Here is a 13,821-nt window from a genome sequence, read left to right as displayed (position 1 = left end):
TTTTGTTTTTTTTTCTCGCAAATTAGCCATAGTTTTTTTTATTATATTAGTACAATTAAACATTATGTCTCAACGATTACGACTATATTACATCTTTGTAAAAAAAACGGAAATCATGATTTTGCCCATGGGCCGCGTGGCGTTGAACGTGTTAATAATAATAATAAGAGTCTTATTACATCATTAAGAAATATATTCTTATTATATAATTAGAAATACACTCTTCAACTTCAAATTCCAGGCGGATAGACCGTAGCAACTCACTGGTGGAGAGCAGCAGCGGACTTGGGCCCCTCAGCCCTGGCGCGGGGGCCGCAATCAGCGCGCTGGGGGCCCTACAGCCGGACCTATACACGAAGCGTGAGGCCCCACTCGTCATCGAGTTGGAAGGCGCGGGGCCCTCACTCGGCCGCATCCATCTTCGCCTCAAATATGACTTCGACAGATCCGATTTGGAAGTTCATCTTATTGAAGGTATTTTTATGGCTAATGTAATGTATTTTTGTATCTGTAATGAAACGAGACTAAAGTGGTAAGAACCAGTAGTAGTGGTAGTGGTAAGTGGTAGTGCTAGGTACCTAATGTTAGAATTTGTTTTTTTAAGTATGTATGCCCGAACACCTTAACTACTAAATCGAAGGCTCCGAGTTCAATTCCCGATGGGTTTAATTTAGAATTGAGTTGTGTGCTTAGCTCTGGGATGTACTTACTTAGATATATTATAGTTTTGTTAATGTCATCGTTGTTAACTTAAGAGCCACGCTCTTGTCGGTGTAGCATTTTCCACGCTACTTTTTTAGGGAAAAATAGAGCAGTGGGTTCCCTCTTGCCTTCCACCCCAAATCTAAGTACAATAAAAAAAAGAAAAGGGGCTTGTACTTATTTACGATTCCAGATAGAGATAAACAATAACCTTCAAAATTCAATTTCTAACCTAACCTAACCCAACACCCGCAGCGCACGACCTCGCCGGCTACGACGCGGGCGGGTTCAACGACCCGTACGTGCGCGTGAGCCTGCTGCCCGAGGTGGACACGCGCGTGCGCCAGACGCCAGTACACCGGAACGAAGCCAATCCCTTCTTCGACCAGCACTTCAAGTTCCCAGTCTCGCACGACGAGCTGTCCGACAAGACTCTGTTGCTGCAGGTCTTTGATTATGATAGGTAAGAACACCTTTTTGGTAGGATATAATTAATTGGAAAAGGTACGCTAGGTTAGGGTACTTCAATTATTTTTTTGACACGACATATCCGCAGATTTGCCTCCAATAGTATTCACTACATGACCGGAAAGATTCTTGCATACCTGTCGTGGCCAGATCTTACAATTGATCATAAATGATGAAATCATGATGCGGCCAACGAGTGCTATTCTATTTCATGAAATATGACCATTTCATGAAATGATCGAGCACATCATGAAATTATCAATTCTAAGATCTAGCCACGACATAATTATCTATGACGTTTTTCTATGGTTTTCTGGGACAGGGCATGCGCCCGGTATATACGAATTGAATGAGGCTCGTAAAAGGTGCTTACTTTGCGGACCTCAGGCAGCGGTTGTCTTTATTTAAAATAAACCTTAAAGCAACATTATAGGAAAAGGAGTAAGGATGCACGATGCATCGCTTACATCGTACTTACGTAAATACAGACGTAATTACGCGCACGTAAGCCTGCTACCCGAAGTGCGTATTACGTGTTTAAAGTGCACTATCTAACTTGTACTGCTTCACATTCCTTTGAAATTCGTCTAAATAAGAAACTATAGATAACACCTAAAACCTCCTGAAAACGAATTATTCAGCAAGACCTTTCAAATTAAGCGATCGGGGATTAAGGATCCCCTGGTAAGGGATCCCTATCCCTAAAAGATAAAAAGCGGGCTTAATCTCCCATGAGCTGATATTCCGTGTAATGCCAGTGTGATATGACATTATTACAATAACGAAAAAAAAATTTGCCATGTCATTGCCAAACCATTATCGCGGCAGGGGTAAAATAGAATGGCTAACAGCGTAAGCGCCTGCCGCGATAAAGACCCTTTTTTAATTTACATCTTCATCATTTTAAAAGGATGTAATATGCGATCCCGACGACCCGATTACTCTATAGAGGCAGCCAATCAGCTCGCGACACCAAACACTTCAGGACCCCGATACCAACCCCGCCGGCGTGGTCGAGGACTTCCCTCAATCAACGTTTATCGCTATTGACCCCATAGGGTCGATTAATTCTTTCAAATATTTTTCCTCTCAGACGACGCCCTGGGCCGAGGTTCGCGCCCAACTGGGCACCCTTAGGCCTATGTTGTCTTAAAACGTTGTACCGGGTGAGTCTTCAGCGCTCCCCATTTGTCCGGCCAAGTAGTTAATGCCACCTGCGGCAAATCTACAATAAGTCCCGTCAAAAAAAAATAATCATTTTAAATTTACATCCATCAAAAAGATGGTAAGTTTATTGAATTGATTTATTTTTGTCAATAAAATAATCATTCTTTATATACGTATGTATAATGTTTAATTTTATTTTTAAGTATTATAAAGATTTAGAATAAAAAATCTAAAATAAAAATCCACTACTTATTGTTTTTGTTTAAGCGTTCGCGTTCTACGAGCATTTTGAACGCGTTGTCTTACCACGACTAGTTTTCTTCTAGGTTTCATAATTATCTACTCATTGTATTACGCCCCGCAACTTCAATTTCAGATTTTCCCGCAACGAGGTGATGGGGTCGGCGAAGGTGCCCTTATCCCGGGTGGAAGTGGCCGGGGGCGCGGAGGTGTGGGCCGAGTTGTCCCGGGAGCGGCGCCCCCCGGAAGAACTGCAGGAGTTGCTGCTCTCACTGTCATACCTGCCGTCAGCTGAGAGGCTCACTGTCGTCGTGCTGAAGGCTAGGAATCTGCTGCCGCCGCAAGAAGGAAAAGATGCTTTAGGTGGGGATAACTGAACAACTTCTCAAGAATAGGCTAGATGCTGACGCTTTCAATACTTTAGGACGTTAGTTTCCAACTAGTCCGCCTACGCGTACCTACATCAAGCTTTAAACATAAAATACATAGGTACATAAACAGCCTACTTACGTCCCACTGCTGGGCAAGGCCTCCCCTCAATCATCCGGAGGTATAGAGCATACTCAGCCATGCTGCTTCACTGCGGGTTGGTGGAGGCATTATGGCTGGTAGCCCAGGACCTTAACGTGCCTTCCGAAGCACGGAATCATCTTACTTTTTCGTTCAACCAGGTGATTCAGCCTGCAATGTCCTAGCCGAACAAAGAAGTCTAACATAGTGATTTTCGACAGTGTCCCCATCGGGAATCGAATCCAGACCTCAAGATCGTGAGCCCATCGCTCTAAACACTAGACCACAGCTACAGTCAAGCTTTAACGTGAAACAATTACTTTCCAGATGTGTACGTGAAGGTGTACCTTCTGGTTAACGGCAAACGCGTGAAGAAGAAGAAGACGAACCGTCGCGAGATCAACAACCCCGTGTGGAACGAGGCGCTATCATTCAGCCTGCCCTCCTCCAACCTGCAAGAGGCATCCATCGAGGTACGGTCATGAGCAATATCATGTACCCACTTAAGAACCCTGTCTGAGAATTAATGAGACTTACGGTTTAATTTGTCAAAAAAGTTAATGTGACATTGTTTCAAAGTGTATACATATTAGTACTCGTAACCGTACTCACACAATCAAAATAAAAAGTATAACTCAAAGAGATTCGCCCAATCCCATCAATCTCGAACGCGCTCGCGTCATATTAATGCTTCGGGTTTGATTCCGAAAACTTAGACGAGATGCATTCCCTAGTACGGAACCAAGGCCGCGAAATTATTCAAAACACGTAAACAATAGTTAGATGTACATCCATCGCAAGATGAACTAGGTACCCGCATCTCACTGAGCTTTCTCTTAGACCAAGATGGTGGGGGAGCCGTATCGCGATCTATAACGGAGCCAACCGTGTTAGTGCAAACTGCACTTAAGATAATAACTCATTGGTGCAAATCTGGAACCGGGGTCCGAAACGGCGCTCCCCGTTTAGATAGATAGATAAAAACATTTATTCGGTCTACAGACACACATGCATACAAAAAGAAAAAGATTAGATACAGACAACCAATCAACAGAGACGAAGCTCTATATTAAACACGCCAGGTATGTATGTGTGCTGTAGCAGCGCAAATCGGTCATAGCTCAGCGCAAGTTTTTGCTCTCACAAACAAAACGCTGATTTTCAGCTACAACACGGCTGGAGAAATCCGCGGGTACGGCAACCGAACCAACCGATGATGCTTGCCAAGAGAAGATGATGCTTGCGTTTGAGAAGCAAGCCGTGTACCGCAAAGTTAAATTATACGTTTGTTTAGTTGAGTTCCCGGAAGTGTCATATTACCTACTACTTAAATCTAATTGATAGTGACGTTACGTTTAAAACTGCAATTGGGTATCTTCCTAGGTCAAAGATAAATTATGAAATTCTTATTAGTAAATAAAGCCAGATCTAAAGGAGACACCTGTTTTCTGTTTTCTATTTACTTATTTATTTTATGAATTTTAATAAAATGTGTAATAATAAGTGCGACATTTTGTCACGTTTTTCTCTGACGTTACATGTGTTTTGACGTTTAGTAAAAAGTAACTGATTTGACTAGTTGGAATTGCCCTATTGTCCATTGCAGGTGTGCGTGGTGACGGGCGGCAGCAACAACCTGGTGGTGGGGTGGTGCTGTGTGGGCGCTGCGGAGCCGGCCGCCGAGGGCCGCCACTGGGCGCAGATGGCTCAGGAGACGCGCAAGGCCGTAGCCATGTGGCACACCCTCAGATAGACACCGGTCTACCTAGCTGTTCACCTTGCCTTTATGAATTTATTGTTAACATAAACAGCCTCCTATACGTCCCACTAACGGGCACAGGCCTCCCCTCAATCAACCGGAGGGGGTATGAAGCATATTCCACCACGCTGCTCCAATGCGGGTTGGTGGTATAACGATAACGAATTGGGAAATAAGTACATATGTCCTATATCCGTCTGTGAACTAAAAAAAACAGTGATTATTTATACAATGCTAATGCTCAGGACAGAAATAGCAGTCTTCCAGTATTAAAAATGAAAATTTCATTAATTTACTAATGTCTGGGCTAGTAACTAAATCTGTAATAAATAGTACGAGTTACTACAAAATCCTGAATTGCCACTTAAAATGATAGTACGGGTGGCTATTGGCAACTGTTCCCAAAGCCATAGACTCCATAGAGTATTCAATTCAAACATAAGATATAAGCGGGTAGTTCTTCAAACACCGAGAGTCAATAATAATTCCCGTGAACGCAAAAATATCCATGTATCTTTTATCTTTTTGCAAAAATCCACTTGCTACTGAAGGAAGTTGTCGACATACTTAAGTTATAACTGGATGTTTTCAAAAAGACAAAAGATTCTAAGATATTTTGCGTTTACGGTAACATTGACTTCCGGTGTTGGAAGAATCATGGGAAGATTACCCTTGTCACACTTACTTGCCTTTCTTCTCCAATAGATGGCGCTGTAAGTTCCATATCTTTACCGATATACATACAATATTATTTATCATTGTCAATAAGTATCCGTATAATTTAAGGACTCAAATGAACGCCACAATAACGATTTTACCACTGTATACAAGTTTATATATTCACAACTGTATATATTTTTTGTGTATACATATAGGTACCTATTAAAATTTTTCCTTCATAAAGAAATCTTTCTTCATAAAGGCAAGGCTTTCCTTCGAACTGATATAGCTATCCTACTACCTGAATTTTATAAATTCTTGTATAAGTAACTATCTTGTCCTACTTATAACTGTGGGCTCACTTACATTATTTATACTGTATATTTATACAAAAATTACACTTTATGGCTTATTTTATAAATACATAATGATGATTGAGCTTTCAAAAACACCAAACAAGTCTTATGAATTTATAATATTTTTTATACGAGGAAATATTGAGGATATTAATTTGTATAATACTTATAGTAATTACTAAGTCGTAATTCACCTTACAGCAATTTGTATCCCACAATTTACAAAACAATGGTATTTTAAACATTTATGAAATATGTAAATATTTTTCTAGTCTTTTCGAGATTATTTTCCAAAAATGTGTTTTTGTTGCTGACTATAATTATATATCCATATATCAAGGTGCATATATGACAACGCCTGTTTTGGACAAGACTTTCAGAAAATAAAAAAATATCAAGTATGGTCCATATGGAATTATCTATATTTTTACCTAATAAATATTTAAAATCTTCCAACTGTGCCCACAGTTACCATATTGTATTGAAAATAATTCTGTATGTAAGTAGTCATTGCATGGAGTTGGTAATAAACCTCCCTTCCGTTCAAGGGTTTTATGAATATTATCGAATTTTATTCCAGAAATATACGTATTTTTATCTAAGTGTATCTGTGTGGAAGAAATTTTACTTTGTATTTTTCTTTACAATGTCTGAATAAAATGTCTATTTGTAAGATTAAATATGTGTTTCATTGCTCTACAGGTATCAAAAGGATTTTATTTTTAGATATAAGTTAAATAAAACAAGAATTGACAGTAATTTAAATATTTATTTCATACTTTTTTACATAGTGTACAATATTTTTTAACGTCTCAATATTAAAATAACCTTAACTATAAATTGTCTGGTAGTATGAACACGTTACCATGGCGAAGTCCTGGGTCTCGTGAAGTACAGAGCACAGAGCACTACTAATGCACTAATACCTATATTACACGTGTCACTTACCACTGCCACCGAAGCGATGATGGGCTGCCATCGGCACCAACTAAAATCGCATAATTTATCATTAAAGACAATATACATATCAACTCTACAAGTAAGTAATGAAATGTACTGAGAAGACAATTTAACGAGATTCTTACATTGCACCACCCTGTATCAAGTTGATTGATTTCATTACAGATAAATATTCAACGCTACATTCTATGGATAACTAGTACGTGTTTTATAGTCACTTTTACTTTGCAAAAATGAACTGTATATTGAATGTAGGTATGTTTTTATGGAAAAAAAATGCAAAATAAAAATTGTTATCGCCTTGCGATAAATGTGTAGACGTAGGTAAAGTTGATAATGCTATCTGTAAGTATTATATACTTAAACAGGAATATATGGAACACAATGTGAATGACAAAAATGTGATAGGATACTTTTGCTAAAACAAATAATAGGCATGCATGAAAATAATATTTGAGATGAAGGAAGCCGTAAAATAATATACTTTACACATCATTGTAGAGTCCGTTTGCTGTCGAAGGAGTCAGGAAATAAAGATAAATTGTTCTGTGTCTTACGTATGTATGTATAAATGTTATGTGTACTTGTTGAGTGTCATTGAGAGGGGACTTTGGGGTGCAAATATTTGCAATCAGGATCCTTGCAATTGCCGCCGACTTCGAAAGGGCACAAGATGGCATTCGGGTCACCCTCCCAGCTGAAAAACATTTATTTTCAAAGAATATATAAGTGAAGAAAGTTAGTGGACAGTTCAGATGCATACTTACACCGCGCGGCGAGCGGCGTTGAGTACGCACATCCCATCCACGTTCAGTGACGCAATTTATAATTCAAGCATGCGTATTTTCTTCGTTTCTTTTTACGAATATACCTATTGAAACATTCTTAGTTACTTTCGTTCAGTGTACAAATACAACCCCACAATAAATGAATAAAAGTATTCCTTTTTTCTTAGACTGGACACTGAATGTTCTAAGACAGATTCCTGTATGTTTATTATAAAAGTTAATTAAATGGGATGGTTGTTATACTGATGACATTTTTTTTTACAAAAACAAATTGTTTACAAGTCGCAACATCAACTTACTTTACACTGTCGAAGGCCTGTAGTGGGGACTCATAATCATCTAACTCCTTTCTTCTGTCATTCTTTTGTTCTGTAGTACTTGTTGCATCAGAACCTCTTCTCCCTCCGCCTTTTTCCACCACTGGCCGACTTACGTCACCCTCTTTCAAATTCTCGGCGTCATCATTTGCGTCACACTGCTTTACAACATCAACAATTCGTTCTGTATGTTTCTGGTTACTTCTATTTAAATCCAGTTTCACACATAGTTTGACGTGAGGTCCAAGTATATCGTTTTGAAACTTATCATTGACCACATTGACTTGGATGGTTTTAAATATTTCAGACGTTTTATTGTCTTCTGGATTATTTTCTTTTTGCAACTTTGCTGTTGACATGACTCTATTACTCGGCCGATTAACAGTCAGTATATTACCATTTGATTTGGAATGTTTGTTAGTTGAGCTGGAAAAGACAGTTGACAAAAAGCCATTTGTGCTACAAACATAAATGTGCTAAAAACAATTATTATATGAAAAATAATAAATAGTAATGTACCTGTTCAACAATCTTTGATGCTGAATTCGAATTTTAGCCAGTTTGTTTTGGACACACCTCTGTTCTTTTTTATTCAAAGTTATAGCTGTAGCAATATTTTTTAATTCAGTTGCAACAATTTTATATTTTTGTGATAACTTAGTCGACTCCTCTTTCAGTTTCATCATTTTAGCAGATTCTTCTGCTATTGTTTTCCTGCAAAAAGACAAATACTTTTACTTTTTAGAATCTGAACACGTATTGTTTGAATTAAATTTCAATACACACCTAGATAATGCAATTTGTTCTTCTAACTTATTTATAGCGATAATTTTTGTAGTATCTAAAGACACATTTCTTGGCTTCAATGTGTCTTTTGCTTGTAATTGTTTTGCAAGAATCATGGAAGATTGCCGTGCTTGTTTTATCTTCTCCAGTTCAGCCATTCTTTTAACTAAGTTTTTGTATTCTATCTGTTCTGATTTCGGCAAGTGATTCACGGTCTAGAAAGTAACAAATTACTTATGAAATCAAACATTTTCAGCATAAATATAGATAACTGATAATATGAGTAATCTGACCTTAGCAACAAACTTCTCCTTAGGTTTAGCCACAGGATTTTGTACAACATCTGGCAATTTTTGACCTTCAACTTCCATTCTTGTTGATTTCAAAAACATATCAAGCTTTTGCTGAAAATCTATTTGTTCTGACAACTTCGCATGCATTTTGGTCAAATTCTTAGTAGCCTCATGTTCTTCACCTTCAGAATCTGATTCACCAAGATTAATAATAATTCTATTTTCTGGCTGCTGAGTTTTAGGTGCAGCTGGTGGAGTACTTTCTGGTTTTGTCTCTTGTTCAATTGTATTGATGACACTTGGATCAACTAGATTAGGCAAATTCTTACTCAAAGATGTTAATAATCTAGCACGTAATAAATCCTCATCTTCTTCTAATTCGTCCTCTTTGAGTTGACTTCGTTCTTTCATACTGTTCATTCTTTCAACAAATGCACCAGTACTTTTTTCTGAAACCATTTCTTTCACATTATCACTACAAATATTGGATTTTTCATCTCCATCAGAACCAATATCCATATCCATGGCCTCAATATCAGTATTATTTTCAGATTCTATTTTATCCATAAGCTCATCTTTTTCGTGGAGAAAGTCATCGTGTAAATTGGAAGACTGAGATAACCTTTTCCGTAATTTTTGCTTTTGTTTCATTTCAATAGCTTTCTTCAACAATGCAGATTTAAGACAAATTAGCCTCAGTTCTGCTGTGTCGCTATCTTCGTCTTCAGACATAAGTAGTGGTTTTTCAGGTTCAGTTGGTACAATTTGATCAGTTTTGGTCTTGGAAACTTTTGTCTGGAGAGCATGCTGTCTTAACATTTCTAAATCCTCATCTGAGTCACTTTCTACTTCCTTTTCCAGTTCAATTTCATGCTGTTTATTGGTAACTGAATCAACGGCATCTACAGATTGGTGTACTTTTGTAAAACTAACATCATCATCTGTACATAAGTCTATTGACTCATATACATTTTGTGCATTATTAACTTGGCTTTCTGACACACCTTTGTCATGTAATTCAAGTTCAATATTTGGTAAATCTGGTTTGAGTATTATAGGCGAACAACTGACATCTTCATGTTTTGGAACAACTTCAGTTTCTGTTTGTTTATCCTCAGTTGCAACAGGTTTTGGTAATTCTAGAGGCTTTTTACAAAGCATTTTTTGAAGTCTATCTTGTAAGGAAGATTTATCATTTTTTCCCTTGTGTAGAGTGACAGCATTTTCCAATTTTCTCCTTTTATTCCTGTATTCATCATCAGACTCTTCACTGGATTCACTAATTACTTTTACTTCTAATCTCTTCTTGCGATGTACTTTTTTCTTATAGTCTTTAGCTCTGCCTACATTATAAGGATCTATGTCTTTTTTTTTCTTCTGTTTGTGATATGACTTTAAATTTCTTTGGTCTTTTACATCTCTATAAACTATAACATTGGCTTTTGATGTCACATGAGGAAAATTTTCATCCAGTTCAGTTGCAGAAATTTCAGATAAGTCATTTAAAAAACTTTCTTCTTTTCGCTTGCCTAAAATTTTTATTAAAAACTTATTCTACAACTCATAAACATATAATCAATAAATTGAACAAAAATGTTAAGAGCACAATTACTATTTCAAATGTTTCATTGACATACATTATTTAACATTTTTTTAATATTTAAATTCAATAATATCTTTGTCAGTAGGTAACATAGGTAGTTACACTTTGAATCATCAATTTTTTCATAATAAACGCTTTACACAACCTGTATAGTTGGTATTTGGAACATGAACAGTATAGATATGAAATGATCTGTGTAGGTCAAGTCAAGACAATAATAATACGAAATTTTTAAACCATACATCTCTTCAACGTAAATTAACGAAATCTTCACATAATTAACATCAAAACTATACATAGTGACAATATTGCAAGCCAGTTTTTCAGTAGGCACTGCACGGCAACCGCGCCGTATCGCAGACTTCGACCAATAGCCATCTACATAAATAGCATTTGTATCGTTTATTGGTCGAAGCACTCAATATAAAATAAAACGCAAGGAGGTTATCATGCAAACCCAGCAGGACAAGAGATTAATCAAGGTGACGTGATCATCATTAACAAAGTTATAAGAATAAATCTTTTAGCTTCAAACAACTTTGATAAACACTAGTTTAATAGTTTTGAAAATAAAATTATAAATATACAAGAGATTCTTTATGCACGAGTAGTGAGATTCTACCAATGGGTATAGGTAGGTAGGTACCACGGAATGTGAAAATAAACCTAAAATTATAAAGTATGTAAGTTATTACAACACTTGAGTACACAAATTAATTATTTTATTACTTGATAGAAGGTTGTGTGTGTCAACCTAGTCGGAATTAAATAAAATTTGTAACGAAAATCATTGCGTAGTGTTTTTCATTGATTATTCTCGCCATTACCTGAGCCATAAGTTGGGTTCTTAGCTTTCTTCCGTTCAAGGACATTGTTGTAATTTTCTAGAACTTGCAACCTTTGGCGCAATAGGAACTCTTCTTCAGACGATATATCCGATAAATCGTCTAAGTCATCTACAATTTCTCCCTCTTCCATCTCTGAATCATCATTTTGTGGTGGTATATTCTCGACGCAAGCCATCTTGAGTCCTATCTAAAATATACACGATTAATTTTATGGTATTTGCACAAATAAGAAAAGAAATAGCCACGTTATTTACTTACACTATAAAATATTAACACATTATGGCACAACTGTATAAAAATTAATCCAATTTATCAAAAAAATCTTTAAAATCGCAATAAAACGTCATAAGACAAGAACGTCACATCACAGTCACAAAAATCAAGAAGGAAAGAATGAAATGAATGGAGTTTGTTCAAAGTTTATTGAATGATTTGAATGAATGAGAATTATACTCCAATAACTAACTTTGTCTAATAACGATTGACAACCTCGTGACAGCGATTGATGAAGATTGAGCGTATGATATCATGTTGTATCAAGCCCATTATTAAGCCAAATGTAAAAATATTATGTATTACAGCAGTGGGCGTCGTACGGCTGATGATGATGATACTCTTTGGCGAAAACTATTTATTCGCGGCACGGGTCCTTGACGGCACGGCAACTACACCGCGCGCGGTACGAATTATATCGAGTTTATTGGTAGAACGAAGGCTTCAATGAGTATACATTATAATTATCGCCGCGCGCGACGCAGTTGACATGTACAACTTGCAGGGCAAGACACAGAGATAAAGTCATGCATGCATGATACATTATTATAATATAACCTAGTAACCTAAGAGGCGAGAGATATTATGTTACCTACTCTAATCATGTTACGTTTGGCTAATTATTCTATGATAATGCATCAATGTCCCAAAAAGGTACATATTGGATGCCTCATATTCACAGCACTATATATATAATCAAATCATCATTTGAATATGGGTTTCCTCTTCTTCACTGCTGAGCATTTAAATAGTAATCATTTAGAATCCAAATATATGAATTCAGAAACGAATTCGAAAATTATTGGTTTACACTTTTAGACCGGTCCGCTAGAGGTCCGTGTTGCTCCTTGATTTAGGTTTAGACCCGTGTTGGGATATGAACCTGAGACCACAAAGTGAGAGTCAAGCGTTCTTCCGACTTGGATAACGCGGCTTCATGTCAAATCAATGTAAGTCAAACATAGAGCAACACGGACCTCCGCGGACCGGAGCCGTCAAACCCAAAGACCAAGTATTAGAGTACGTTCAGATGACAAGCGCTCAACGCGCGTTTTGATAACGCGCGTTTACAACTACATACATTTTATTCAGGCTGTACACATGCTAACGCGCGTAAAATGTATGTAGTTGTAAACGCGCGTTATCAAAACGCGCGTTGAGCGCTTGTCATCTGAACGTAGCCTTAGCGTCAAACGGCGTCAAACTATCAAAAGGATTTTTTTTTTTTTTTTTTTTTTAAAAAAAGCGCGGGAAACGGATTGTTTGGCGGACGTGTTTTTTCGTGGCTTTAAAATTTTAATTTTAATTCAAATATTTAAAGTGATCATTTGGTTAGTTTAGGTGTAATTTAGTTTGTATATATTAATTATTTTTTATTTATATTGTGTATAGTGTAAATATCAACGAGTTATTGGTAAGTAGTTCTTTTTATAAATTTTCCCGCCATGGACCCGCCCGAGGATCCTGGGGGAACGCCTCCTGTTGTTGCAAGTTATGTTACAATCTCTAATGTTGCTTCAACGAATGAAGAAGCAAGTATGGATACTGATGGTTCTTTAGTTCAGGGGAAAAAACGAAAGCGCGTTTCACGCTCTAAAATGTGCAAACATTGCAATAAAAAAAGAAGGAAGGGTCATGAGAAGAGGCTATCTGATTGCCAATGTCTATCTGAAACTGAATCTAATATCCAGCCTGCATCCCAATCTCTTGATGAAAACCAAACTCAGAATATCTCTTTGCCTTTATTTAATGAAACTGTTGCGTCACAAAATATTTCAACTGTCGCTGACAACCACTCTCCACAGTCTCAAATTGCTCGGAGGACTTATATTAGTTCTGATGCAGCTCCTTACACGTTACACATCCAGCATAAGCTGACATCGCCTGATGATGGGGTTTCTTTGCATCCTGTGTCTTTAGGTCGATTCCTGAAACAAAACAAAGTTACAGGTATAGTGGATGGAAGCTTAAAACGAATTGGAAGGAACAGAGTATCTCTCTCTTTCAAAAAGTATGAAGATGCAAACTCTTTTCTTGAAAACCCTATTTTAGACTCCTCAAAGTATAAAGCTTTTATCCCTACATTCTCAG

At 37.2% G+C, this 13,821-nt stretch overlaps 2 protein-coding genes across 9 annotated transcripts in view; one reads left to right on the top strand and one right to left on the bottom strand.

The window, feature by feature from the left end:
- LOC126366247 (synaptotagmin-5-like) overlaps positions 1–6,542 on the top strand; it is an 85,192-nt gene extending 78,650 nt beyond the window's left edge. For all 3 annotated transcript variants that reach the window (XM_050009303.1, XM_050009305.1, XM_050009304.1), the window contains 5 exons: positions 242–474; positions 958–1,165; positions 2,714–2,940; positions 3,415–3,560; positions 4,694–6,542. In XM_050009303.1, coding sequence (XP_049865260.1) covers positions 242–474; positions 958–1,165; positions 2,714–2,940; positions 3,415–3,560; positions 4,694–4,840 — 961 coding nt within the window. In that variant the 3' untranslated portion in view covers positions 4,841–6,542. The remainder of the gene's footprint in view (positions 1–241; positions 475–957; positions 1,166–2,713; positions 2,941–3,414; positions 3,561–4,693) is intronic.
- Positions 6,543–6,611: 69 nt separating this feature from the next.
- Positions 6,612–11,856, bottom strand: LOC126366212 (uncharacterized). Of its 6 annotated transcripts, none has more exons than XR_007566320.1 (8): positions 11,716–11,846; positions 11,437–11,640; positions 9,007–10,535; positions 8,714–8,928; positions 8,447–8,641; positions 7,910–8,353; positions 6,948–7,519; positions 6,612–6,850 (listed from the first exon to the last, which is right to left on the bottom strand). XR_007566320.1 is itself a non-coding variant. In XM_050009230.1 (8 exons), exons 2-7 carry the CDS (start codon positions 11,630–11,632, stop codon positions 7,633–7,635), a joined length of 2,640 nt encoding a protein of 879 aa, XP_049865187.1. In that variant the 5' UTR covers positions 11,633–11,640; positions 11,716–11,846; the 3' UTR covers positions 6,612–7,519; positions 7,590–7,632. The 6 variants fall into 6 exon arrangements, 4 of the variants coding, with proteins under 4 accessions (XP_049865187.1, XP_049865188.1, XP_049865185.1 ...); XR_007566319.1 differs by having other exon boundaries at positions 7,312–7,519; XM_050009230.1 differs by adding an exon at positions 7,590–7,693 and having other exon boundaries at positions 6,612–7,519.
- Positions 11,857–13,821: the final 1,965 nt, after the last annotated feature.

The sequence above is a fragment of the Pectinophora gossypiella genome, chromosome 4, assembly GCF_024362695.1.
Source record: "Pectinophora gossypiella chromosome 4, ilPecGoss1.1, whole genome shotgun sequence".
Taxonomy (NCBI): domain Eukaryota; kingdom Metazoa; phylum Arthropoda; class Insecta; order Lepidoptera; family Gelechiidae; genus Pectinophora; species Pectinophora gossypiella.
The sequence above is the reverse complement of the archived record's forward strand: the minus strand, read 5'-3'. Positions and strand labels throughout refer to the sequence as shown.

What these genes read in the sequence shown, in the direction of transcription:
- LOC126366212 (XM_050009228.1), bottom strand. Translation starts at nt 11,632, where the DNA reads ATGGCTTGCGTCGAGAATATACCACCACAAAATGATGATTCAGAGATG. An exon ending in GAACCCAACTTATGGCTCAG is followed by an intron (nt 10,536 to 11,436) that starts GTAATGGCGAGA and finishes TAAAAATTTTAG; the next exon opens with GCAAGCGAAAAGAAGAAAGT. An exon ending in GAACAAATTGCATTATCTAG is followed by an intron (nt 8,642 to 8,713) that starts GTGTGTATTGAA and finishes GTCTTTTTGCAG; the next exon opens with GAAAACAATAGCAGAAGAAT.